General features: G+C 38.8%; 1 protein-coding gene across 1 annotated transcript in view; it reads left to right on the top strand.

Moving 5' to 3' along the window:
- The window catches only part of pds5a (PDS5 cohesin associated factor A), an 81,607-nt gene extending 62,736 nt beyond the window's left edge, over positions 1-18,871 (top strand). Inside the window, exons 19-29 of the mRNA XM_042340190.1 lie at positions 1,059-1,182; positions 2,727-2,889; positions 4,316-4,383; positions 5,606-5,742; positions 8,163-8,286; positions 11,453-11,657; positions 12,308-12,422; positions 12,583-12,715; positions 14,981-15,100; positions 16,330-16,392; positions 18,722-18,871. Of these exons, the coding sequence (XP_042196124.1) occupies positions 1,059-1,182; positions 2,727-2,889; positions 4,316-4,383; positions 5,606-5,742; positions 8,163-8,286; positions 11,453-11,657; positions 12,308-12,422; positions 12,583-12,715; positions 14,981-15,100; positions 16,330-16,392; positions 18,722-18,871 (1,402 nt within the window). The remainder of the gene's footprint in view (positions 1-1,058; positions 1,183-2,726; positions 2,890-4,315; positions 4,384-5,605; positions 5,743-8,162; positions 8,287-11,452; positions 11,658-12,307; positions 12,423-12,582; positions 12,716-14,980; positions 15,101-16,329; positions 16,393-18,721) is intronic.
- Positions 18,872-26,707: the final 7,836 nt, after the last annotated feature.

The following is a 26,707-nucleotide window of genomic DNA, read 5'->3' as shown; positions in this document are numbered from 1 at the left end:
TAAATATAACTTTTATATGGCAGTATCATTATTTACAAAATCTGATTTAATTTATATTAAAAACATCGGGGAGAGAATATAAACGTTCTACCAAATCAGTGTATTATAATCTTTAGATACATGAACTATTGGCTATGATTTCAAAACAATATAGCCAATAGTTCCTGTATTTAAAGATAATAATACGCTGATTTGGTAGAATTTTTACATTCTCTCTCCATTGTCAAGAAGATGCTGGCATAGCATTTCTGCATAGCATTTTTAGATTTTTAAAGCAGTTTCTATATAATTATACATTGAAACAATGTAACCCTTTTAACATTTTAAAGATATCTCTCATTCATCAGTAAATAAAACTCATACAGAAAGGGAAATTAACTTCCATATATAACTAAGCCTTGGTTATGGAACCTTTTTCATGTCATTGATGGTGGGAGTTTCTCTGCCCTCGCACCAAGAAAAGATTATTGTCAGAATTCCCTCAAAATTCACAGTAAATTGATTTTAAAAATCCAGTTAATTCTTTGTACTAATGTTTTCCTTTCTGTGCAGATGTGGAGACCATTTCTTCACATCCTTTCATCTTTTCTTGAGGAAAACAGTACTAGGGTCCCAATTTCTCAGGCATGGTATATCTGGCTCATTCTTAACAAACCTAGCTTGTGAGTGCTGGTAGGTTAGCAACCATGGGAGGTGGAGAGGATGGGAAAGGGGGCATTGAAGTGGAGCCCAATCCTGTCCTTGTCCAGCATCAGCAGAAATTATATTTATCAAGAGCAGAAATCCTGACTCATTTATTCCTGAGTATCCAGTCCACTTGTTGGGTGTTTACCTCTGGCAATTGAATCTAAGAACTTTCTTGAGTCTTATTTATTTGAATAAAACTACATTTAAAAAATAAGACCACCAGTACAAAATGTATGTAATCTTGACTGTAAGGGAAGAGAATTCAGTAATGCAAGAAAAGTTAACATACCCAAAGCACTTAAAACTTTGCAAGGCATTTACAACCATCTCTATAACGATTCAGTAAAATTGATCTTTTGTTTTTCAAACAGTTCACTTATTCCAATCCTGCATCAGAAAGCAAAGAGAGGTACACCTCGCCAAGCCAAGCAAGCTGTTCACTGCATTCACGCCATCTTCACAAATAAAGAAGTACAGCTGGCACAGATCTTTGAGGTATCTGAATTATCTGTTAGTTGTTTTCTGTTTGCTGAAACTGATTTGTTCTTTAATGTGAAGTTATAAAAACAAAAGGAAGGGGCATTCGTAATCTAATACTTTTAATTTTTTCATTGATGGAAGGATGTACTTCTAAGGTCATGCAAACCAACAGAATTTGTCATGAATAGGGGCTGCAATCCCGATCCTAGGATCTCATGTGGTAATGTTGCTCCCAAAATCCCGGGATTTGTTTAAGAGAATCCTGGGGTTTCGGGATTGTATAAAGGCCGAGCCCAGGTAGAAGAGGAGGGTGGGTCTTCCGACTCCACGGGAAGTGGGCCGCACGTTTCCACGAGGGAAAGCCGACGGGAGCAGGTGAGCGCCTTCCCCGAGGAGGGACACTCTCTGAGGTACCCCGCTAGCGCAGAGAACAACTGCATGCGTCCTGCACAAGGTACAATTTGGGGCATTAAAATCCCAGGATTGCGAAAGAGATGAGGAATGCAACCTCTAATCACAGGGGTCCATTGGCAATCTCAAAATATAAATCTTTAGTTTTGCAATATCTCGATGACACATTAAGTTGCAATATCAAATGCAAGAATTATTATTATTTAGTTTTATACATCAGTTTTTCCTGCTCCATAATCTTACTTAAATGAGCTATAATGTTCTTGAGATAAAGTGATTCTATTTTTTAGCTTTCAAGGGAGAAGTAAATAGGCATAAGAAAGAGGGGCTTGAAGGGGTCTGGGGATAGAGAGGAGCAGTGGGATTGAAGCCGAATGGTCGCCTTCTGCGCTGTAGATTTCTTTGTTTCTATCCATTTTGCTCTTCCCAGAGTACAGATACTGCTATGTATTCCTTCAAATAGTAGCCATGCTACAAATGGGAAAACCTGCCCCCAAAAAGCCAATTCTGAGTTGGATTTGAAAGCCCTGATGGCAAGATAACAAACAATTGCACAGTTCTTTAAAAAAAATGGAAAATGAATATTTTAGCCAGAACTTTCCTTGATATCTGCGGAACATGTGTTCAGGCTAACCTCAGGGAAGATTTGTCCAGGTGGCCCCAGACAGCAAAATATAGCAGTCAGCAAACAGCCAGGATATTTTTTACCCTTCTGTCTCAGTGATGTTGACCCTTGATTTTTAAACTTATTTAGGAATGTGGGCAATGCTGGCATTTATTGCCAATCCCTGATAGTGGTAACTGGAGAACGCATTTAAATTTTGCCAACTAGATTTCTAATGTCAATTCAAATTAAAAACAAATTCTTCAAGCTTGAAGTTAGAGCTTCTGTACATTCAACACAAAATCTAGTGTATTGTTCATTCAGTGTGGTATCTATTTGGCCTTACTTGAATTTAATTGGTTGTGTCTGCTTTCATTTAGTTGAAGGACAGCATTCATTTCTATAAAAATTGATCCACAGTATTACTTATTGGACACTTTAAACCACAAACCTGAGAATAGCACTTTTAACAAGAAATTATAGTTCTGTGCTATTGTGTTGAGCCAGTTATGTATTCTCTTTGTAATCACTTTGTTTCCTCTAGCCACTCAGCAAAAATCTGAATGCTGATGCACCTGAACAGCTGATAACACCGCTCGTCTCCTTAGGGCACATTGCCATGTTGGCCCCAGACCAGTTTGCCTCTCCAATGAAGTCGGTGGTTGCAAACTTTATTGTCAAAGATTTGCTTATGAACGACCGGGTATGTTAAGATGTTGTGCACAGCAATTGGTTTCTAAGAAAAAAAGGAATAAACAATATTAAAAATATCATGTGTACTATGTAATGCAAACGGCATATTGTTTATAATACTAAGGAGCAATCATATACTGTACATGAAGTAATCTATCAGGATAGGTTGTTACCATTATCTGATTATGTATTTTACTGAGAAAATATTTTTTCTATGTAATCTATTGTTAGCCTGACCTCAATAATTTTAAAAAATGGAGTTAAAAAAAAAGAATATTTCATCAGAAAGAAAATGGAAGATTATTTGTGTATAAATAAAAATAATTAATAAGTTAATAATAATTAATGAATTAATAATTAATGAGTTAATAAGTTAATAATTAATAAGATAGCCAGTACAGATTCAGAATGGGTAGATCTTATCTATCCATCCTCAGACTTTTTTTGCGTAAGTGACTACCAAAGTGACTGGTGTATGACATAAATGTACTTAAGCTTCCAAAAGGAGTTTGATGAAGTATCATGCAAAAAACTTTCACAAACTGATTTCACTGGGGATCAAAGGCGAGATATTGATAAGAATTTGAAATTAGCTGACTGGAAGAAAGTAGAGGGGAGATGGGTCAAAATGAGGGGAAGGAATTAAGTGGGGTGCCTTTAGAGCCTGTGGAAGGGACCCCTCCTGTTCCTTATATACATTAATGACCTAGGTACTCAGACCCAACATAAAGTGCTTATATTTGCAGATAAGTTGGGGGCAACTGTGGAATCAGAGAAGGCAGCAAAGGTCATACAAAGAGAGCTTCATAGGCTATGCACATGGGCCAGTGATTGACAATTGATGATCAGACAAACAAATGCAAGGTACTCCATGTAGGACAGAATAGCCCAAGGGGAAGCTGAAGTAATCTTAAGGGTATTAGTTGGTTCATCACTCACAATGTCAGAACATTGCGAGGCAAACATAAATGAGGTGATCAGGATGCTGAGCTATATTGCCAAATAACATGAGTTCATATTCCCAACAATTGTATCCAAGTCTCCTAGTGCTGTGGTCAGACAGAGTGCTGCCGTTCTGGTCAGCACAACGTAAAGAAGCTGCCCAGGTACAGGAGCCAGTGCAGATGATTCCCAGTGTTAGAATTAGGAATCATTATCAAGCTATGATTCCAATCATGAAAAGAGATATTTCAGAGGAGATGTTCAGAGAAAAATGTAAGATTTTGAATCGAGAAAGTAAACTCAACAAGATCATACAGGTGAGGTGTTTGCAAAGCAGAATTTCAGGGCAAACTCCAGAGAGTATTTCCTTACCAAGAGGGCAAGGATTAACAGATTAGCCAGGAAGAGTGGTTGAGACGAGATCAAATGGGCAGAAGGGGCTTCTTTATCCAAACTTTTGGTGATCATAATAATTCTCAACATCTGTAATTTTGTTAGTTTGCAGGAGGAAAAATGGCAAATTGTGGACCCCAGATGAGGAAGTCTCTCCAGAGGTGCTGGCTAAGGTACTTTTAAGATGGAACAGTAAAACAAAATTAATCTTCTCTAGCATGGACGACCAATTTGGGAGCTGCATTACGAACGTGTAAAATAGTCACATGAGCCACAAGTTGGCCATCCCTGTTCTATAGAATATGTACCAATAACATTGTTCAGAAGTTGGTATTTTTTTCTGCACAGATCTGTTTTGACCAAATTAAGATGAACTCTTGTCCCTTAATGGCTCTGTCCTTGGTCCCCTCCTCTTCAATATCTATGCTTCCTCTTGGTGACATCATCCGCAGACATGAGGTCAACTTCCACCTCTCTGCATCCACGCTTGACTCCAGGACCACTGCTGTCCTAACAGAGTGTCTGTCAGACATCAAATCTTGGATGAGAGCTAACTTTCTTCAGTTGAACGTCAACAAGACCGAGGCTCTCCTGATTGGCTCCCATCAGCGCCTCCACACCTCAGGCCCTGACAGCATCACCATCCGAGGATGTTCATTCCTCACTGAGCCAGTCCAGAACCTTGATGTCTTGTTGACCCTGAACTATCCTTTCTACCCCACGTCTGTGCCATGACCCGCTCTGCCTTCCCCCACCTCTGCAACATCGTCCGGCTCTGCCACTGTCCCACACCGCAGGCCTCCGAAACCCTCATACACGCATTCATAACATCCAGGCTTGACTATGCAAACTCCCTGCTTGTCGGCCTCCCCTATCACCCCAATCCTCATCCGACTCCACTGGCTTCCCATCACTCAGAGGATGCAGTTCAAGATCCTGGTCCTCACCTTCAAAGCCCTCCATGGCCTTGCTCGCCCCTACCTCTGTGACTTCTTAACCCCCTACCATCCTGTCCGCTCCCTCCGCTCAGCGGGCTCCGGCCTGCTTCACGTCCCTCACCTTGCCCAACCCTCTACTGGCAGGCGAGCCTTCTGCTCTCACCCTCTAGAATTCCATCCTGCAGTCCCTCCATCTCGCCCCCTCCCTTTGAGACCCATCTCAAGACTCTCCTCTTCAACTGTGCTTTCAATCATCCTGCTTCCCACCCTGCCCTCCCCCATCCCGACCCCCAGCTCAGGTTCATAACACTGACTATCCAGGGCCTTGGGATGTGCTCCCAATGTGAAAGGCGCTTTACAAATGTAATTTTGTTTTTGTTAATGCTTACATTCCCGTTGGTGCAAAAATGAACGTTCAAAATTTTCTGTGCATGTGCATTTCTACTTTTCTTTGTAGGTTCAGGCCATTAAGCTGTTGGTGCGGTGGCTGTTAGGGATGAAGAACAACCAATCTAAATCTGCCAATTCCACGCTGCGGCTATTATCAGCAATGCTCGTTAGTGAGGGTGATTTAACTGAACAGAAAAAGATAAGGTAATTTTGCATAGAATTATTCTCTGTAATCTATTATAATAATTAAATAGTCAACATGATAAAATAAAAGCAGAAGACTGGTTCACTTGCAAATACAAATTGATGTCATCTTAATAAAGAGAACTGCTCAGAAATGTCTTTTCATGCTTTTGGTGCCTCAAGGTCACCACGTAAGCGCAGAATGTATCCTTCTTCCCCTACCCCCATTCTTTGTTCCCTCATTTGGAAGATTGTTCCTTGGAATGCAACACTTAAGCTGCATTCATGAATTGAAGCAGGCCACACCAATTGTAAATCATTTGTGAGGTGTGAAACCTGTGAAATTTTGTGCAACTAAAAATTGTACTTCGTTCTCAGGTTATTTCCACATTCACATACACAGACTGTATTTCCTGTTTTAATCCTTTCATTTGATATAGCGCTTTTCACGTCGGGAGGACGTCCCAAAGCGCTTCACAGAACACACTGCAAAGTGAATTGACTGTATATTTGTGGGCGAAAGCGGCAGCCAATTGCGCACAGCAATGTCCCACAAACAGTCGTAGATTGAAAATGACCAATTTATTATTGTTTTTGGTTTTGGAGGGATTATTATTAGGCGTGTGGAGTAAGGAAACTTGCCCAAGGTTTCGCCCTCTGCCTGGAATTGAACTCAGGTCTCTCACTTGCAAAGCGAGTGCTCTAACCACTGAGCTATAGGACTCCATGAGTCCTATGTTGCACAGACATCTAAGCACAAACCAGCTAAAAATTCATCCATCCAGCATTAAAATCTTCAAAAGTGTCAGATATGCAAACTATTAATACATTCTAATGGAAAATGGTTTGTATATTTAAATAAAAATCATTGGTAGGTTATAACAAATTCTGTTCTATGCTATAGTTTTGTTTTGGTCAGTCAGTGTTTGACATATTTGGAAACAGATCATAATGCTTAAGAAAATCCAGACCAAAAACAACCCATGCATTGCACCCATTCGATGAAATTCCTGAGATATTTATTGGAATGGAATACACACTCTCTCCCTGGAGAGACAAAGCTTATACTTACCTAATTCCAGAGAGTATAAGTTGCAGGTTGGCTACAGGGACCCCAGAGTGTTAGTTTACTACTGGAATCTAACCAGCTAAAACCAAAGAATCCTTGTGCCCAGTGACTGATCTGCCCTTCCAAGTCCTGCCGATGAACCAGGCTGGTGGGCTGCCAGAGGTGCCCTGGAGTATTGTGGACCTGCCCAGCTCAGGAACTGAACTAGACCGCCGCAGAGGGTTCTGACATTCCGTCGCCAAACATGTCACCTTGGAGCCAATTCAACTTCAAAGAGACCCAGTTTACCCTTTCGAAGGACGGTCACCAGTTTGACATTCGACGAGCATGGGTTTGAGCCCTCACTAGGAGAATGGTAGATATCAGGAAATCCCTGCAAGCTTCTTGAAGGGCAATACGGCTCGACGTGAAATGCGTGAGGATTGCCACCATTTTCCTGTCCACTGCTCGGACACACATCCCTACCCAATGAACGATGGTTCCACCAGTTGGAAGTGCAGAGCTTGAGCAGTAGCTGCTTACGTTTCTGCAAACCATTCAAGTTGTATTCCAAGACCTGGATGTACTGTCGTGTTTTTGCAAACTCGGACTCCAGGTAATGCCTTCCAGTAGCTGTTGTTCAAAGCCGTAGAGTTTCCTCATCAAACATCTGCCTTCGGAGTGGTGTTACTTTGGCTATATTATAGCTGTCTCTGCTAATCTTGATGTTTATTCCACTAGAATTTCTAAGCAGATTTTTACATGTTTTTGTTTTGAGATATCTCGATGACACGTTCACTTCAAACACTTATTTTATGTACCATCTGCATTTTTTTTCTCTAGTGGTACTGTCGGCTGCTTATACTTGTCAATTTAGGCTTTGAATTTGGCACTTTTTGGAGGATGTACTCCCTGTGGTTTGCTCATATATGTGCGAAGGAAACCTGAGAATGTGGTGGAAAAGTAAATTATTTGCCTTGTATTCATTCTTCAAATGAAATGTCTCCTCCAGTTGCACATACACGCATTGGTACTTGCCCCTCACAAAAGCATTTGTTTATTGGAGTTAGTCAAAATCAAACAAAAAATCCCCCAGTAACGTCAAAGACGGACACATTTTCAATGAGAACATGATCTGAAGAATATAAAGAGGAACAGAGAGACCTGATTTCCTCTCTTTGTCCTGTTCAGACATGCTGCGTGAGACAATATCGATGTGTGTGGAGGGGACCTTTTATTAGAAGAGTAAGGATTACATGGTAAGTAATTTACTCTTCTTTTGGTTTTGTGTATCTTATCCTCCATTAGCTTATTACAGGTTGCAATATTATGTTACTTAAGAAATGTTTACGTAATTTTGATTTGAAAGTTGACCCTTTTTTCTGTTTTCCAGTAAATCTGATATGTCTCGGTTACGGTTGGCTGCAGGATGTGCCATACTTAAACTTGCACAAGAACCTTGTTACCATGAAATTATCACCCCAGAGCAGTTCCAGCTTTGTGCACTTGTTATTAATGTACGTATATATTAATTTTATCCACTCAGTTTCGATGTTTCTTTTTCATTCTTCCATTCTTATAGAATTCTAATCCTTGATTTTGACATAGCGCCTTTCACATCGGGAGGACATCTCAAAACACTTCACAGGATTTATTCTAAATTGTAATTACTGTATTTTTTAGTCAAATTTGTGTACAGCAATGTTTCTCATTCAATTCTAATGTATTGATGCACCTTGTGGTTCACAACAAACATTTCTGTATAACGAGACAAGGGGAGATGTAATGATAAACAAACATTATAGAATTCAATTTCTTTTAACAGTATACAGTTCCTTTACTGCAGCATGCAGGTGGCTTATTGACTGATTTATGTCATTTGGCAGATTGATAAATTGATAATTAAACGTTCTGTAATTGTATTTTCAGATCTGTAGTACAGGATGAATTAAATAACAGCTGCTCCAAAAAATTCTTTTTTTATAAGGTGAATGTCTCTTAAATTGAGCAGAAAGTTATTTAATGATTTGAATCATTAAAATCTGAGGAATTACTGCATCCAGCTTTTGTGGGTAGGCTTCGTCAGTGGATAGAACACCATAATATCAATTGATCGCAGGATTGGTTCGGATGAAGAAAGACATTTGATGTCTTCCTTTAACAAAACCATCCTACCATCTTTCTATTAGAGCAAACAAGCTGTTAAATTAGTCCAGTATCCTCTCCTCAGTCATCTTTCCTAATTAATCTATTTTAGAGCCTTCAGCCACTCTGCCCCCAACCTCTGGAACTCCATCCCAATCACTCCGCCTCACTCCCTCCTTAGCCTCCTTCAAGTCCCGCCTCAAAACCCTCCTCTTCGACCATACCATTGGTCACCCCCCTTCCCCTCCCTTCTCCCCCCTGACCCCAGCTCGGGTCTGAAATGCTATACACTGTCCAGCACCTTGGGACATCCTCCCGATGTGAAAGGCGCTATACAAATGTAATGTTGTTGTTGTTTCGCCTCTTTGTACAAGAAAAATATTTTCAGATGTCTCTCCTGAACTTGCTCTTCAGAACCTGTGCCCACTTGTCTGTTACCTTATTATATCTGAATTATTGTTCCAAGTTTACTTTCTCTATCCCATTAAATGTCTTGTATACTTCAACTGATGTATCTCTTCACCTTAGATTAGATAACCTTGAGCCCAAGATGATGATGCAATCATTCCTCCAAGCTCTTAACACTGAAAATTTGCCTCTTTACCTTCCTCTGCACTACCTCGAGGCACTGAGCACCTCCACCTCCCTGCATTGGACCCACTTGGCTCAGGAACTAGTCAAACAAGACAGCAATGGAGTACTGAATTGATTCCAATATTCTGTATCCCCATATCACTGCAACCAGAACTGTACATGGTACTCCAGATACAGCCTAACCATAGCCCTGCATGGCTTAATGTTACTTTTTGAGTACACAACTAATTTGCTAATGAAGCCTGGCATCCTGTTTGCCTTACTTAATGCTGTCTCACCTGATTTAAATTACCAGGTGAGGGGAGGTGGTGGTAAGCAAGATCTCCTTGAATCTGAGCTCACTCCTGGATGATGTGCTGGGCAACAGAATATTGGAATCAAGTCAGTCTTCTGTAGCGGTCTTGGTTGACTAGTTCCTGAGCCAGGTGGGTCCGCAAGCTGAAGACAGCCTGGCTCATTGCCAGGACTTGGAGGGGCAGACTAGTCAGGGATTCTTCTCACTCAGCTCCTATTAACACTTTAATCTAAAGCTCTGCCAAACAACACTCTCGTTAGCAAGCTTTGCGGTTTCATCTGATTAAACCAGCAGTACACCACACCGCACACTCTGGGGTCCCCAAGCCTTGGCTCTTATCAACCTGCGCCTAATACTCTGTGAAATCAGATAAGTGGGATGTGACCCTCGTGGGACAGAGTGGACATTCCATTCCAGGCATAGGGAAATTTCCATGTTTAGGTGGAACTCCGTCTGATTTGGATACTCTTAGCAAGGTGACAAGTTCCATATATATATCAGACACCCAGCTGACCAAGAAAGAGCACAGTGAAGTATGTGACAATCAACTAACACTTTTCAGCCTCTTTCAACTGCCCCTTATTAGTCTCTATCATGTTTAGGACTTACAAGTTCCTCCTATTTTTACTTCCTATGTGTTGTATCTTTTATTATCTGTATTGAACTTGATTTGCACTGAGTATGAGTCCAGATCATTTGTATATATTAGGAACAGCAGGCTCCAAAGAGGTTCCAGTTATTTTCTTGTTTCCAGTTTATTAGTACCTGGAATTTTGAACTCCATTACAATTTTGGGAGAGCACTGTATGGTTGGAGGTGCTGCCCTTCAGGTGAGACGTTAAATCGCACTTTTTTGTCCTCATATACATTAAAGATCCCATGGTACTGTCGAAGAAGAGTTTCGCCCAGTGTCCTGACCAGCAATTCTCCAGATAAACTGGTCATTCATCTCCTGGCTGTTTTAGGGACATTGCTGTATGCAAATTGTTTGTCTATTAATAATCATGACACATGACAGTAGTTTTTGTAAATCACTTTGAGATGTTTTGATGTTATAGGTGTTATACCAAAACCAAGGGTTACTATATTACCTCTTCATTATTTGTTTAACTCCCTGAAAATGTCTATTAGTGTTCCACATATCTCATCCATTTGTTTCATTTAGTACTCTGGGGCACAACGTCAAAGGTTTTCGTTCCCCCTCCAGAAATTCTGCCTTGCTGATGTCAAATTCGTGGAGCTCATACAACGGGTTTTGGCTGGCATATTGTTATTGTTCTTCCTCTTTTTCTGCTTCCCTTTCTCCATTCCCTTTCCACCCGATTTAAAAACCATGCATAAAGTACTCATTTGTTTTCATTTTGAACTCTCTTCAGGTCCTTTAAGATTTCTTGGCATTATTTTGCATCTACTATCATGATCCTTTTCAGTTTTGTTTTGTCTCCTCGATTTTTTTAACCGGTTTCTTCTCTCCCCCACTGTGAAATTTAAACTATTCGGTGAATTAGATTATATGTTAGAGACTATCATTACACTATCACCATTGCATTATATCTGCCTGTGAAATGATTACTGAGCATTTGTGACCAATGTAATTGTTTATATCAACATGATGATATTTTGTTCATATAGTACTTCTGCTGTTGCAGGATGAGTGTTACCAGGTGAGGCAGATATTTGCTCTGAAACTACACAAGGCCCTGGGGAAATTATTACTTCCATTGGAGTATATGGCAGTGTTTGCACTATGTGCCAAGGACCCTGTAAAGGAGCGAAGAGCACATGCCAGACAGTGTCTCCTTAAAAATATCAGTATACGGAGGGAGTATATCAAGCAAAACCCAATGGCTCATGGTTAGTATTACCTGTTTATTCCAAATATTTGAAATTCCTGTGGAAGATTTGTCAAGATACTGTTGCGTCAGTGTCATATTTGGGAAGAGGGGCGTGGCATAATGTTCACATATCAAATAAGAAACTTCTTTGATGTACAGTTTATGGTCTTTGAGTAAATTTGCTAACAAGCTAATATACACATCTGGATTTAGAACTCAAAAATGCTTAGAATCAAGTAAAAATAAATCCCGAAAAAAAATTTAAACCCTGAAAAACAGAAGCCTTGTTTATGAGTCATAGCACTGGCTTTCACTTTAATTGCACTAACAATTCAACCTAAATCTGTCAAGTGCTACATCAGAGCAATAAAATACAAATCACAGTCTCCACACTCCTGAATAGACTTTCAAGCAGTGACTGGAAGATTTTTTTTATCATACTGTTATTTGTTACCTATCTTCCAAACACGAAAAGATCTGCAGAAATGTGAAATTCTAGTTTATTTAGTTTGTATTTACTTTGTAACTGGCACCATTAATGTTAATTTATATCCAGAATTTAATTAATCTTTTGAAAAACACAGTAATGGCTGTGTATTTCTAGGTGAATGTGGCAGTCAATTTGCACACACTGATGTCCTAATTTTCAATGCTTTGTCTGTTATTTAGAGAAGCTGCTGTCTCTCTTGCCTGAATACGTAGTCCCATACACAGTTCATCTACTTGCCCATGACCCAGATTTTACAAAAACGCAAGATATTGAGCAGCTACGTGACATCAAAGAGTAAGTAATGTAATTCTGCATTGCTTAAATTGTCCTTGCATGTCTTTTGAACCAATATCCCCCCAAAAACCTGTTGGCCATTGGTAAAACCCTCCTTTATTTTTAATGCCTTACCTTTTCACTTCTTAATGCAACTTTTTTTTTTACTGTATCTGATAAGATGCCTGTGGTTCATGTTGGAAGTTTTAATGACAAAAAATGAAAACAATAGCCATGCTTTTATAAGAAAAATGGTGGAGAACATCAAACAGACCAAGGATGCTCAAGCACCAGATGATTGCAAAATGAATGAGGTGAGAGAAATGCATTTTGGAAATGGAATACTGTGATAGCTAAGAACTGAATCATTTGTTATATTACAGTGTTATCTTCAGAAAATAACTCAAGATTGAAATGACTTGTGCTGATGGGTTGATCCCAGGGTGGTCCAACTTTTGGGTGACATAGGAAAGTAGGAACAGGAATAGTCCAATCAGCCCTTCAAGCCCGTTCCACATTCAATTAGATCATGGCTGATCTGTAACTCAACTTATCTTTGTGGAGTCCTGTAGCTCAGTGGTTAGAGCACTTGCTTTGCAAGTTCAATTCCAGGCAGGTCAGGGCGAAACCTTGGGCAAGTTTCCTTACTCCACACGCCTAATAATAATCCCTCCAAAACCAAAACCAATAATAAATTGGTCATTTTCAATCTACGACTGTTTGTGGGACATTGCTGTGCGCAATTGGCTGCCGCGTTCGCCCACAAATATAGTCAATTCACCTGACAGTGTGTTCTGTGAAGCGCTTTGGGACGTCCTCCCGACGTGAAAAGCGCTATATCAAATGCAAGGATTATATTATCTTGGCATTTCCAATTTCCTGCTTTTGCTACGTGCTTCCCTGATCTCCGTGTTTATACATTTCCCCACTACATCACAACTCTCTGGAGGGTTGTAGACTACTCCCAACAGAGTCTTACCTCATTTGCTGTTCCTTAATTCTACCCACAGTGTTTCCACAACCTTTTCGACCTTACTGAAATCTTTCCTTTCCACTGCTGTAATAGTGTCTTTTATTAATATTGCTGCTCCTTCTCCTTTTCCAATGTCCCTGTCTTTTCTAAAGATTTTATAGCCTGGAATATTTAGCTCCCAATCCTTCCCAGCTTATAACCAGGTTTCTGTAATGGCTACCACATCATACGTCTAGAAGGCGTGAAAAGCGCTATATCAAATGCAAGGATTATTATTATTATAATACCCTTTAAGCTGAATTTGTGCTTCTAATTCACTTGTTTTATTTCTTATGCTCTCATTTGGGTAACTGTCCTCAACATGCCTGTATGCCCTGACGATGTTCTTCTCACACTTTTTGACTTGTTACACCTTTTGTGGTAACTTCCTATTACCTTTTTTCTTCTGCAGTATTTATGTTATCTTTATCACTATTTGTATTCTGACCATTGCTCTCATCCTCTCCTTGCCTTAGTTTTGGTTATTGTTTTGCACTTGTATAAGAATTAAACAGAAATCCTACGTTTTAAATTGTGTAAATTACTTAATAATGATCACCTCAAAGGAAATATATGTAACAATTTTTTTTAATGTATTAAAGTCAAAACGCAAGATATTAACTTGGCATATGGAGGTCCCTACAGAGAATGCTCAACAAAACCAAAACAAATTAATCCATAATTGCAAAACTAACTCTGAGCTCCTTCAAACCATATATGACGTGCAAGCAAACAAGGCACTAAGGTTTTCCATTACTTTCAATAAACAAATAATCCACTTCCCACTTACACTGAAATCCTCTATTTCCCTTGTGTTTTCTACTGAGACTCATAGTTTTGTAATTTACAATTGCAAAATACTCCTGCTGCTCGCTGTGTCTCACTGAGTTGCTTGAAGAAGCGCGAAAGTTAGGGGAGGAGAGGGGCGAGGGTGGATGCCTCCCACTTCGCCCCTCTTCCTGTCATTCTCCGCACTGCCTCCTGGGGACCAACCAGAAGAGAGGTAAAGCAACAAGGTCGAAAACGGTTTGCGGGCCTGACAAAATCATGCGCCGTCCTGGTTGTAGACCACGGGCTGCCTGTTGGACCATGCTGCTTGAAGCTATAAGCAATCGAGTGCTAACGTTAATACAGTAAAATGTAAAATTTGTTTTCTCTAAATGTTTTAATTTCTCTGGCTAAAGTTCACATATGCAGCTTTATAAACCACGGATAGTTTTACAGTATCAGTCTTGTATCACAGGTATGAATGTTAGTTCAGGCAAATAACTAAATTCAGTGAATTGTACGAACACAGTGATCAATTTTAGACTTACAAAACTATGCTATTACATTTTTCGATGTATGTTGGTATAATCCTGTCCCTATGGAAAGGCTGAACAAATTAGGAGGAAAGATTTCATTGCCTAAATCTATACGACAAATCTGAGGCAAGTTTTTTTTTCTGTTTACCATTACCTGATGTGAATGTGTTGAAAATGGAATCATGCTTTGTTTCAATTATACAATATAACAGACACATTTTATGACATCCTTTTTGCTTAAATTTGTCTTGTTTGTTTCACAGAAACTCTACATAGTATGTGACGTGGCACTCACTGTCATTACCAGCAAAAGTACAACATATAACTTGGACTCTCCAAAGGACCCAGTGCTCCCAACAAAATTCTTCACACCACCCGATAAAGTAATTTGTTTTTCCTACTTTATTAAGTATTCTTGCAAGATACTAGGTGTTTTGAAAGGGGTCACATTCAATATATTTTTCCCCTAGGTTTTCTCTTGGATTTATCCCTCCGTTTCCTTTACAGCACCTAGTAACCTTCCAGAACACCCACTTAAGTGGCCATCCTTCAGGCAAAAACCTGAACAATGAGTGTTTGGTAAATCAATTGTTTAGGGAAGGTCCAACAACAACTTGCATTTATATAGCGCCCTTCACGTGGGGTACCGTATCAGGGCTCTTAACGGTGGTGGAGCCTGATTCCAAATCGGGGGAAGGGAGGAGGTAACCGTAAGCACAGTCGAAGAGGAAGGTCTTCAGGCATGATCTGAAAATATGGAAGGAGGGGGCAAGGTGGAGGGATTGAGGGAGATAATTCCAAAGTTTCCAGGAGTAGTAGCTGTAAGCATTGCCGCTGATGATGGAACGGAGGTATGAAGAACAAGCTTGAGGTCAGAGCCAGGTGAGTCGAGGTAGCAGTTAATGGAGTGGGGAGTAAGCAGGTTGGAGAGGTAGGGAGGTGCCAGGGCATGAAGGGATTTTTCGATCCCCAGCTGTGCCCTATTCTCTGCAAGTGCAGGTAAATCTACAGTTGTAAACTATTTTGCTGTCCAGTGAAGTTAATATCAAAGCAAAATATGGGCAAATATCAAAGCAAAATATATTGACTACAAGAACTGCATCCTAGTGCTACCTCTGGTGGCCCCAAGCCATGGCTCTTGCCAACCTAAACCTAAAGTCAGATTAGATAAACAGTATGCATCCTTCCTGGTTGAATATGTGCGCTCCATACCGGATAAACACTGGCTGACAAAAAAAATTCTGCGATTATTCCTTCCTTATCTGATTACGTTTTTATTTGTGCATAAGTGAGGTAGTGTTTGTGTGCCTAATGTGATGCCAAATACAGTGATACCATGCAGGCACAGCAATTCCTTAGGATACTTATAAACAGAGGTGGGAAATGAAGAGCTAATTACCTGCCTCTTCCATTACTTAGCAGCCAACTCAAGTCTCCTGCTTATCTTCCACAGGCTAGGAATAATACTTGCAGTGAGGAGGAGCTAGGGGAAATTGCTTGTACACGTATAGCAGGGAAATGAGGAGAATGCAAATTTTCTCTTGCTATTCTATGTTTTTTTCCTAACCTCACGAGAAAGTAAATTTCTTTCAATCATTGTATCTTTGTTTAGGATTCCTGCAATAGCAAGTCCTACTTGTCAGATGAAGCAAAGACATTATTACTCACAGGGAAGGTAAGATTTTTAAAAGGTTTATTATACAAGATTATAGAAACCTAATAAGGATTTTTTGCAGGCTAATCTTATTTGCTCTTTAATTCCTAATATATATATAATATATATATCTCTTCCCCTTGCCACACTAAATGAAACAATCTATTAGCTCTAAACAGTACTGAGGCAACTACGTAGCAGTTGGGAAAATTGCAGTAAATCAGATCAGTAACTGATAGATTAAAAGTGCTTGAGTTAATGCTTGAGCAATTTCCGCTTTCTCATCCACAACCTCCAGTATCTCTTGATGAAAATCAATGTTAGGGTGCATGGGGAGTTAAGGCATAACTCCACCTACAAAGTTTTTGTCATACAAAAACTGAACATTTTGAATTGTATTATTTGTAAAAAGAGCAAACCAGCCAAAATTCACGGCAGGTGGATGAATTGTTAACATCTCATCCTGCCAGTAACTCTTGAACTTTCTGGGAATAAATAGGGATTCCCCTTTGCCAAGCCTTACAGCTGTAGTTCCTACCCCTTGCTGTTCTTGTGATAATACTGTATAGTAGGTACATCAGTTGCTGCACTTTACCCTGAAGGGATGCAAAGATAACAACAAGAACAACAACAAGATTGCATTTATAGAGCGCCTTTCACGTCGGGTGGACGTCCCAAGGCGCTGACAAATCTTACCTGCAGTTATTCTCCAAGTGGAACCCTGATAAGTTTCCAACATCTATTTTAACTCTTCTCTTGCTTTTTCATAGTAATTTTTTTATGTTCAAAACTTGAGTATTAAATTCAGAGAAACTCTAATCGTAAATAATAAAAAAGGAAAGTTGATTTTCTTACTGGAACTAAATGTTAGAATCCAATGCTTTTTTTTAAAAAAAAGCACAGAAGATGCCAGTACTGAGCAGTTGATCAATCAGTATCTGAAAGAAAAACTGCTTCGGGGTATTTCCCTTGATCAGAAGTTTGTTGGGCCAAGTGTATTTTTATGATCATCACTATATTGTTCACCTACCTAACAATGCTGCAACTCTGAAAATTTTCAGCATCCTTCTGAAATAAAACATGATAACGCAAGCAGTGCTTAATAATGTATACCAGAAGTGATTCCTAGCCAGGGTTCTGGAGAGATCAAAATAATATAAATAATGAGTGATTAAGCAGAAAGCAATTTAATAATTTGTCCCTTGAGTTTTGCCTTGGTTTGAGAGTCCACAATGCTTTGCACTTCAAGGATCTGTTCCATCTTCCGATTTGGGACTTATGTTGAACTGCAAAGTCTGATTGAATTAATCACTTAAAAGTCACTGTACCTGAGCATAATTAGTGTAATGTGCTTTGAGATTTATCAGTTTATAAGCGCCATATAAAAATGCAATTCTTCCCAATTGAAACAATATGTTCAGGCCAGAACTATGTGAGTTCTGGACAGAGAGCCTCTTCCATCTGCCTAACCAGCAAGAACTTCAGGAACGGAACATTATTTAATGCCAGAAGGATGGTGAAAAAACATGTAACTCACTGGCAACTCTCCTGCCCGCCTTCAACAAATAGAGAATTGCTAAACCAAAAGGGACTCAATTTTACAAACCTTTTTATAAACAAAATTATATTTGCAGGTTTGTCTGTTAGGACTGGAACAATCCTGTTTTGTACCAATGTTGTGCTGTGGAACCATGTCAGCAAATTACAATCAGGAGTTTGGTTATATCATTTTTGTAACCTGCCAAACCCTGCTTTTATCATTCTGGGCAAATGGATTGGGCACCTCTGATCTACTGGCCTTATTTTAACACGACTGTTTTGCAGTCAGTGGATTTTGTAACACTGTGCTGTTGTCATTTGGAATATTTTGTTAAAAAATTATTTGTATTCTGACACATTTGAAGCCACCATATGTTTGTCACATTATAAATAAATTGAGATTATAAGTCTATAAATATAAAAAATGTGGATATTTTTTGAAAACGAGACCAGCCAATATTTTGATGACCAAACCTTGTTTGGAACAGTCTTAAAAATGTTAAAACTTTTTTAAATGAAACTAATTTAATTCATTCTATTACTTGATCTCTTCAGAATTGGGATTCCTGGTACCTTATTCTATGCCTTTACTGCAGCACTGGAGTATCCTGTAGTTTATTTTAAAATTTTCATTTAAAAATAGAAGAAAAACCTGTCTTACCACCAGAAAATTAACAGAAACTTTCAACAAATTCTGCATTTGTAGCATATATCTGCTGTAGGAATTCAGCACCTGGGTTTCATCCAATTTATTCGAATGTCCAATATATAAAACATGCTTAATTTATGGGTACATGAATCTGTTTTTTAGCCTAAACCTGCTACTGTACTGGGTGCAGTGAACAAACCTCTGTCAGCAGCTGGTAGAAGACCACAGACCAGAACCCCGGTGTCAGATACTGGAAGCAATATAAGTGGAAACTCTGAACCCAGCTCACCAGCTGCAAACAAGGGAAGGTAAGGTTATTCTCATACTTAGTAGCTGGTAAATTCCTGAATTTTTCTTTCTTGTTTTTTTAACAATATTATTTTCTTTAAAATGTAACAAACTTTTAACTGATTATATTCTGAATTTGTAGCTGATTATATTCTGAATGTAAAACTTTAAAATTTGCATTCTAATAAGGATGGCAAAGAATGCCCACAAGCAATTTTACATGATGGTCTTTGAAGGCTTTCAAAATCTTTAGATAGTTACTCGAAGCAGTTTCATGTCCACATCAGTAATGTTAGATTAGGGAATGTGAAATCAGGAAAACATTTATATTCCAGCCTGCAATAGTTAGGACTTGGCCATAGAAACAGTTTGTGCAGAAATTATGACTTGCTCCCGATTCCTTCATATGCTTTTAACGGTGACACAGTCGCCAACAAAACACACAGTCACTGCACTGTACAGTATTTCCTGTGAAGCGTTTTGGGATGTGTCTCTGCCATGAAAAAAACATAACCAAATGTAAGGATTGTAAAAATCTGCACATGTGATTATAAACCTTTGCAAACTACAATAGAATCTTATGTTACAATTACAGCTTCTAAAGTTTTACCCAGCGTCACTTCATGATTTTTATTGGGATTGTGAAACTATTGTTTTATAGGGCTAATAAATGTGGTCGTGCTTGTTTGAGGATAAATGGAGGTACATGTGCAAATGGCACGGCCAGAGTACAAATTGCCTGCAAATGGTCAGCACACTTTCCAGTAAAACCTGTGAAATGCTTTGAGATGTTTCAACAATGTGATAAGTTGCCATATCAAATGCAAGGATTTTTATGATATTAAAGAAGCAGAAATCCACATCAGAATGAAATATTTTCCTGAAGCAGAAATAATTAACATTTGGTTGTCTTGCAGTAAGTCTTCATGGTTGTATTCCCTGATTATTCATGTCAGTATTCTCTGTTGGTGTAATAGGGGAATGACTGTGTACTTGGAATAATAACATTCAGCCTCATGCAATTCCTGGAGAACCTTCTTGTTACTGTATAAACTTTTACATCCTGGAGGCAACACCCACAAGATAGTCTCCCTGACGTAGTACCTGTACAGTACGTGGCAAAATTAAAGCATTAAAAAAGACTTCAGATTAAGAGCTCAAGACTTTTAAATCCAGTTTGGATTGAAAGTTTTCCAACTGTTTGCCCACAAAACATAGTCACTTCACTTTACATCCTGTGAAGCAGTTGAGCCTCCCTCCTGATGTGAAAGGCATTTTACCAAATGAAAATTATTATTTATCCCAGGAAAACAAAAGATAATGGTAACCAGAGATTACCTCTTTAACTAAAGAAATGTTCTATGCTGCTAATTAACGTTGTTGCATCTATCTAGACTGTAACCTATACATGCACAGCCAATTAATGATAATGGGTTTATTCAAAGGCAGTTCAATTGCCTGTTCCCACGTACAGTGGAATTTGGACTGTCAATGTCCTAAACAAGTTGACAGACGGCAACAAAGGTACTGCTCTGCTGCCACTACAAACACAAGCGGCCAACTATTGTATAAAAGTCCTGTTTCCTTTCCACCGATGAACTGTGAACCTTTTCATAAAAATACAGATATTTACAGCCTAGCTTGATGTATGGCATAGAACTGCTCCTCTGTAACTACAGTTGTGGTTATCAAAGACATATCAAATACAAACCTTTAATTACAGTACGGTAATTTAAGTATAAATACTTAATTGAAAATTCTTTGAGCTCTTGCAAATAAATTTATATGGAAACTATTTTTGATTTACTTTGTACCAGGGAACAGAATTCTGAAACTTCAGAAACTGGAGTCAGTGAGAATGAAGAGAATCCAGTAATACTGATTTCGGTCACGCCAGCTAAAACAGAAAAAAAAGATGAACCAGTCAGAAACAAGGTATGGTACATACAGTTCATAGATACCAAATATCATGGGGTGTATTGTAGTTTGTTTAGATATTAAAATGAAGCATTACTTTTAGAGGTGGATGGGAATTCATTTATATAATATAAATAACTATTCTTATTCCTACCCACCCCAAAAAGAGATACTATGAAGTAAATTCTCAAGAGAAAATGACCTCAACTTTGCCAGTCCAGAAGCAGTCATGTGGAAATTAGTTAAACTGACTGGCAACTTAGTTTATCCAAATGCTAGTGAGCAGGGAATGATATCAGGATAATAAGTAAGCCCAGTTTGCTCACATCTGACGTGAAGACTGACCGATCAGATTGGCATTGGAATGAATTTTGTGTCTCAATTGGAGAACCCAGTGTGATGTGACTCTGCAGGGATGCTTTTGGACCAACGCAAACTTGAGAATATCTTCTATTTTAAACAGTTATTCAGGGAGGTGGCTACTTAAAGTGTTGTTTATTACCTCATACAGTGCAGGGGGTATCTTGAAGTCACTCTTAGAAGATTAAAAATCCTAAATTACAGAGTCTGTAGCAGTATTATGCATCGGTCTGTGTATGCTCTGTCCTATTTATAACAGGAGATGTCCTCTGAACAGTCTTTACCACCACAGACAAGTACAGAGCGTGGAAAGAAAAGGACGGCACCTGCTGCTGGCTCAGAGAACATTCAACAGACCCCGGAAGAACGAAAGTCTGAAGAAACAGCAGGACCTGTTCCACCCAAGGCCAGACGAGGTCGTCCCCCTAAAGCAGTGTCTGAGAGCAACGTTGGAAAAAACACCGACACAAATAAACCGGCAGGAAGAGGCCGAAAAAGAGCTGCAGCTAATCAGGAAAGCCCTGCAGACCCAGAAGCAACAAATGTAAAAGTACCAAAACAGCAAGAAACAAATGTCAAGAGAGCACCAGCACAGAGACAAATGGATCTACAAAGGTTTGTCTTTAATTCGTGGTTAGCGTTTAGTTGTGTTCTCATATATTCATTGTTGGTGCATTTTGTTCTTGTCTTTGCCTTTTGTCGCTGGTCCAGATTTTGTAATTTATATATAACATAATTGCAGTACCTTAAGGGAGTGGAATGAGTTTTCCTGCTACTGATTTCTAGCCCTCTTTATTTTTTCAGAATCCAGGTTTTGGACAGTGATGGATATTCAGTGAAGGAACTGGAGTCTACTCCAGAAAGCTCAGCTGAGGAACTGGACCTGTTTAAGTCCTGTGAGAGCAGCCAGGATGAGATTGATAAAACAAAACTAGCGAAGGGAAGCTTTCTTAAGGTGCAGTAGTATCAGTGACAAATTATGAAATCTTACTAGAATAGGGCAGTGAATTCAAGTTAGTTTCAAAGAGCTGGGACACCAGCTAAGATGTCTTCAACACCACAACTTGCCTTCGGACCAGAAAGTCTCTTGATTAGATAACGTGCCCAGGCTCTATCACAGCATTGAACCTGTTGACCTGCTTCAGCTCTAACATTCCTAATATCATAGAAAAGAATCTGGAAGAGAAAGATAGGTTTATGTTTCAAATAGCCACATGAGCTATCGAGCCTGATCTCCCAGCAGACTGTGCACATCGTATTTAAATCTGATGTGGGCAATGAATAACTCCAGATAAAACCTTCACAAAGATAGCACTTGTGAAATTTTTCTCTGACCATAGAAGGTAATCAAGTAAAACTGACATTCTTAGCCATGATATTTTAAATTTGTGAATCATATCTGCCTCATATTATTCTGGATTGAAAACTGTCTCAGGCTTTCAGCTTTTTTAATCGTAGACTCATTCTTATGGTTGATCACCAACCCTGACAGGACAAAGCAAGTCTATTTTTGCCTCTTCTCGCTGTAGAAGTGGTTCCTACTGGAGTATATTTCAGGATTGAAGTGTTGAAATTCTGCTGAGCACAGTTCAATATTTCTAGAAATATTTATAACCATTCTTCATTCTTGGGTTTTCTATATGTTTCTTTGATCTCATAAGGATATTAATATTATTACAAACCAACTTGCATGTGACCTGTTCGGTGAGACATCTTTTTCTTTCCTTTAATTTCTGACACTTATCCTTTTCTATTGTTTTTGGATGTAGGTAAAAAGAAAATCCATGCCAAAGGGAAGGAGACGAAGGCTGTAGAAAGAAGTGTTCCTTGCCACTGAAGGAAACGTACCAGATAAAAGGATTGAGATACTGTACAAAAACTTAATTACTATACGCAACCTCCTCACCTTCAAAACATCAGGACAACACTGCTTCAGAGCTTTGGTTAAGATATTATTGAACTCCATTTAAATTTTAACTAAAATTTAACTTCTGCATTGCTGGAGGGCAGATGCTACTCCAGCAGTCAGTAATTCCCTGGGGCTGTTTTTATGAAGCATATTCTATGTTAAGATTGTTTAACATATATGTACACTTCATAAAAATGATCCCTTAGATTGGGATTTTGTTACAGGATGTCTTATGTAACCAGTTTAATTATGCATTAGTAATTTGCTGCAGCAGTTTTACCTTCCAAAGTAAGTTATTACACTGACTTGTGAAGTCGGAAAAGGTGCATTATAGAGTCTCATGTTACTATTATCAAATTTGCAGGCGGAAGCATTTGTGTTATTTAAAAATAGTCCCTTTTTAAATAGAACTTGATTTGGGTGAGAGTGAAAGAATACAAGAAAACAGCTGTGGTTAAAAGAGCAGTTGAGTATGTGCTTATAATATTTGACGCTACTGCCATAAATGTTGTAGTGAAGACTTCAGGTGTAATACTAAGTCTGCCATTTAATGTTGGGGTGGGGAGATTTTTTTTCACACTGTTCTCTAAAGTTTTGCACTGAGTCCATGTTGTTGATCCTCAAAGAAACGTCTGGGCATGGTTTGTGTGACTGTAGACTGCCCAGGCCTGTATTTGCAATTTCCTTACACTATTTTTGTGTAATTTATATTGATAGTTACTGGAACTTGCAGAGAAATGTGTGTCTTTTGTGAATACAGGCTGAGGACCAGTGAGTACAGACTGAGCTCCAGTGATGGCAGTGATATTGGAATTACTGCCTTTTTTGGTCGATTTTTTTTCTTTTTCCCCCCCTACATACATACCTACACACAAGTATCATTTCTTGCTGTCTTCTTTCAGCCAGGAAAGTGGAATGGTTTGTTTTCTCGGTTGCTGGCAATGTTGCTTTTTTTTTTGAGATATGCTTATTAGGATGGATTCGGCCCCCTCTTTCTATTCTCGCACGTGCACATGCTTTCTGTCTCTTCTTTCGCTCACTCACACACAGTGGAGTGCTCTGTTGCTACAAAATGCTTCCATCTGGTAAGCTGGCTGAAACCTGACGAAGCTTACTCTTTGCAAGTGAGGCTGGAGTTCAAATTTGCCGTTCTGAGGGTGTCGAGTGTGAGAATTCTGCTCACTGGGGCAGTCCTCAAATTCTATTTTTTAACATTGAGCAGTGTTGGAAATGGGCAAATGTAAAATGGGGTGTTAACCAGTTCCACTAGAGAATTTTCCTCAACATTTCCTCTCTAACCTAACAATACTTTTAAAAAAAATCTTACTTTTAGTACTTTTAATTTATGAAATTTTATCAGAGGCCTTTTATCTTCTTTCCTGTAAAACTATTGCTCCGAAAGGTAAATGGAAACATTTTGTGTTTCAGATTTTTGTATCAGATCTTGAAGTAAATGAGGTACCTTAGAGACAGACCAGTTTTATGATGTGAGGTGTTTCCAAGTTACCAGGCTCTGTAACCAATGATGTAAAAAATGAAGTGTTTTAGAAACAAATTGGATTTTGGCAGCTTATGAAGACAGTTAAAACAGTTCAAATTGTTAATGCATTTAACTGAGTGTTTTTATTGGTATGTTGAATTTTTTTTTAAAACTTTATTTTTCACCAGTTTGTCTCCCTGTTCACGCTCATCTCCATGTTTGTTTATCTTAGAGAAATTCTTTACTGTTGCATCAATGTTATTGATTCCAGACATTGTTCAGTGTAGTTATTGTGTACATTTTTATGTACACATGATCATATTTAAATTTTTTGTTGCATAAAAAATAAATGCTTCTAGGTGTCTCATGGTTCACTGTTTACCTCTCTTGAAAACTACTGAATAACAAAGAGGATTGTTTATCTTATAGGGTAAAAACAATTGCAAATGTTACAAATCATTATCAATCACTCAATTTTAGATGATGGCCTTTAATACCACAATGAAGCTGATCCCACCCACTCTTATCATAAAATGGATTCCCCTCTTATTTTTCTCCTCTTCCTCTCCACCCCAACTATCCTCACTCACACATAAATGCACATATGACTTTATCCTTTCTTTCCTCTCCCCCGACCCACCTCCACCCCAAAAAAATAGCACAATTAGATTGCAGGAAAGTCAGAGACTGGGAAATGGAAAGAACAAATGTCTACCTCCCACTAAGGAAGGACGTATCTGATGAACACCCCTCTCCACCCCATATTTACAGTATGTGGCTAAGCACTTACAGAATGCTTACACACCCACTGCTGCCTGCCAACTTTAATAAATAGATTATGTAATTATCTGCTGGATCTATGACCCTGGTTTAATTTTTTTCACCTATGGGGAAGGTTGATTTACGAACTTTTCAAGGAGACCTGTATCTGATCCTAGATTTTCTGTGATTGGCACAATTGAAGCTTTGGTTCGCTCAAACATTGCTCATTCAATTTGCCAACAGGCACATATCTGTCCTTCATCTGCCCCAATTCAGACAAGCTCCATTGACACTGATTACAATAACTAAAAGTGTGTGCATGCTGCCTCATCACTTCTCCCAGAAAGGACTTGCAACCTTCCATAGCTTTGGCATTTTCATGCGTTCAGCCAGTCACTGTATATGATCTACTCAAGCTTAATGAATTTTGAAACCTGTACTTGCTCCAGAATTTTTGATCTACTTTGATATTCTTTTATTTGTATGTAGAGGTTAAATAAATGAGGAAGAATATGAATTTACCTACCATGGGATATAGTCTTCCTCATTGGTTTGAATGGTGTTTAGTCTCATGAGGTTATGTTTGAGAGGCACTCTGCCATTTGCTGTTATTTTTTGGTGTTCTTGCTCTTATTTGCCATCTCGATATTATCTTTTCTAATCAAAGAAATTTGCAATGTTGTCCAGAAAGCTTCTACAGTATATGTTGCTCCTTGGGTCTAGACAATACAGTGTAAGAAATCAAATGCCCATGCAGTGAATTTCTTATAGAGATTACACCTTCGGGTCTTGATCTCCCTTCCTCCCAGAAGAATGATCAGGATTTGGCAATTTAATGCTTCTCTGTGATTTACCTAAACATCTGTTGTGAAGAAACCTAAAGAATTAAGGGGCAGCATTTTGCAGCCTTCAGTAAGTTTCATGAGTGTTAATTTATAGCAATGATTTCTTTCATGCTACTTGCAATGTTCAGTGCGAAATGTTAAATGGCCACTAAGCTATGTTGTCCCCTGGGTCAAGCTTGTCTTAGGATAGAATTTTGACGGCATCTTTGATGTGAATGTTGAGAGAATCCATTGCAGTGACGTCTAATCTTATTTTCTGATGTAGATTTGGTTTTGTACCATAATCCTCTGAATCGCAATGAAATTCCTCATCAAGAGGTTTTCAGTGAAACTTGACTTAGACTGTCCTGAGCCACAAATATACACTGCAGTGCTTAGCTTCAGTTTGTTAATCTTTAACAAATAAGATTACCAACAATATTTCTTAACCACATTTGAAACTAAAAGGTTGCTACTAATGTAAGAATAAGGAATAAGCAAAAGCCCACAATGGTCTTGTCAATATTCTCCCACCATTTCCTCTTCCAGGTACTCGACAAGAACCACTGGAAGTTACGGCAATAATTCTCATTAACTGATCTATTATC

This window comes from Callorhinchus milii, unplaced genomic scaffold (genome assembly GCF_018977255.1).
Source record: "Callorhinchus milii isolate IMCB2004 unplaced genomic scaffold, IMCB_Cmil_1.0 Scaffold1, whole genome shotgun sequence".
Classification (NCBI taxonomy): domain Eukaryota; kingdom Metazoa; phylum Chordata; class Chondrichthyes; order Chimaeriformes; family Callorhinchidae; genus Callorhinchus; species Callorhinchus milii.
Note: the sequence above shows the minus strand (reverse complement) of the source record. Positions and strands in the feature narration are given on the sequence as shown.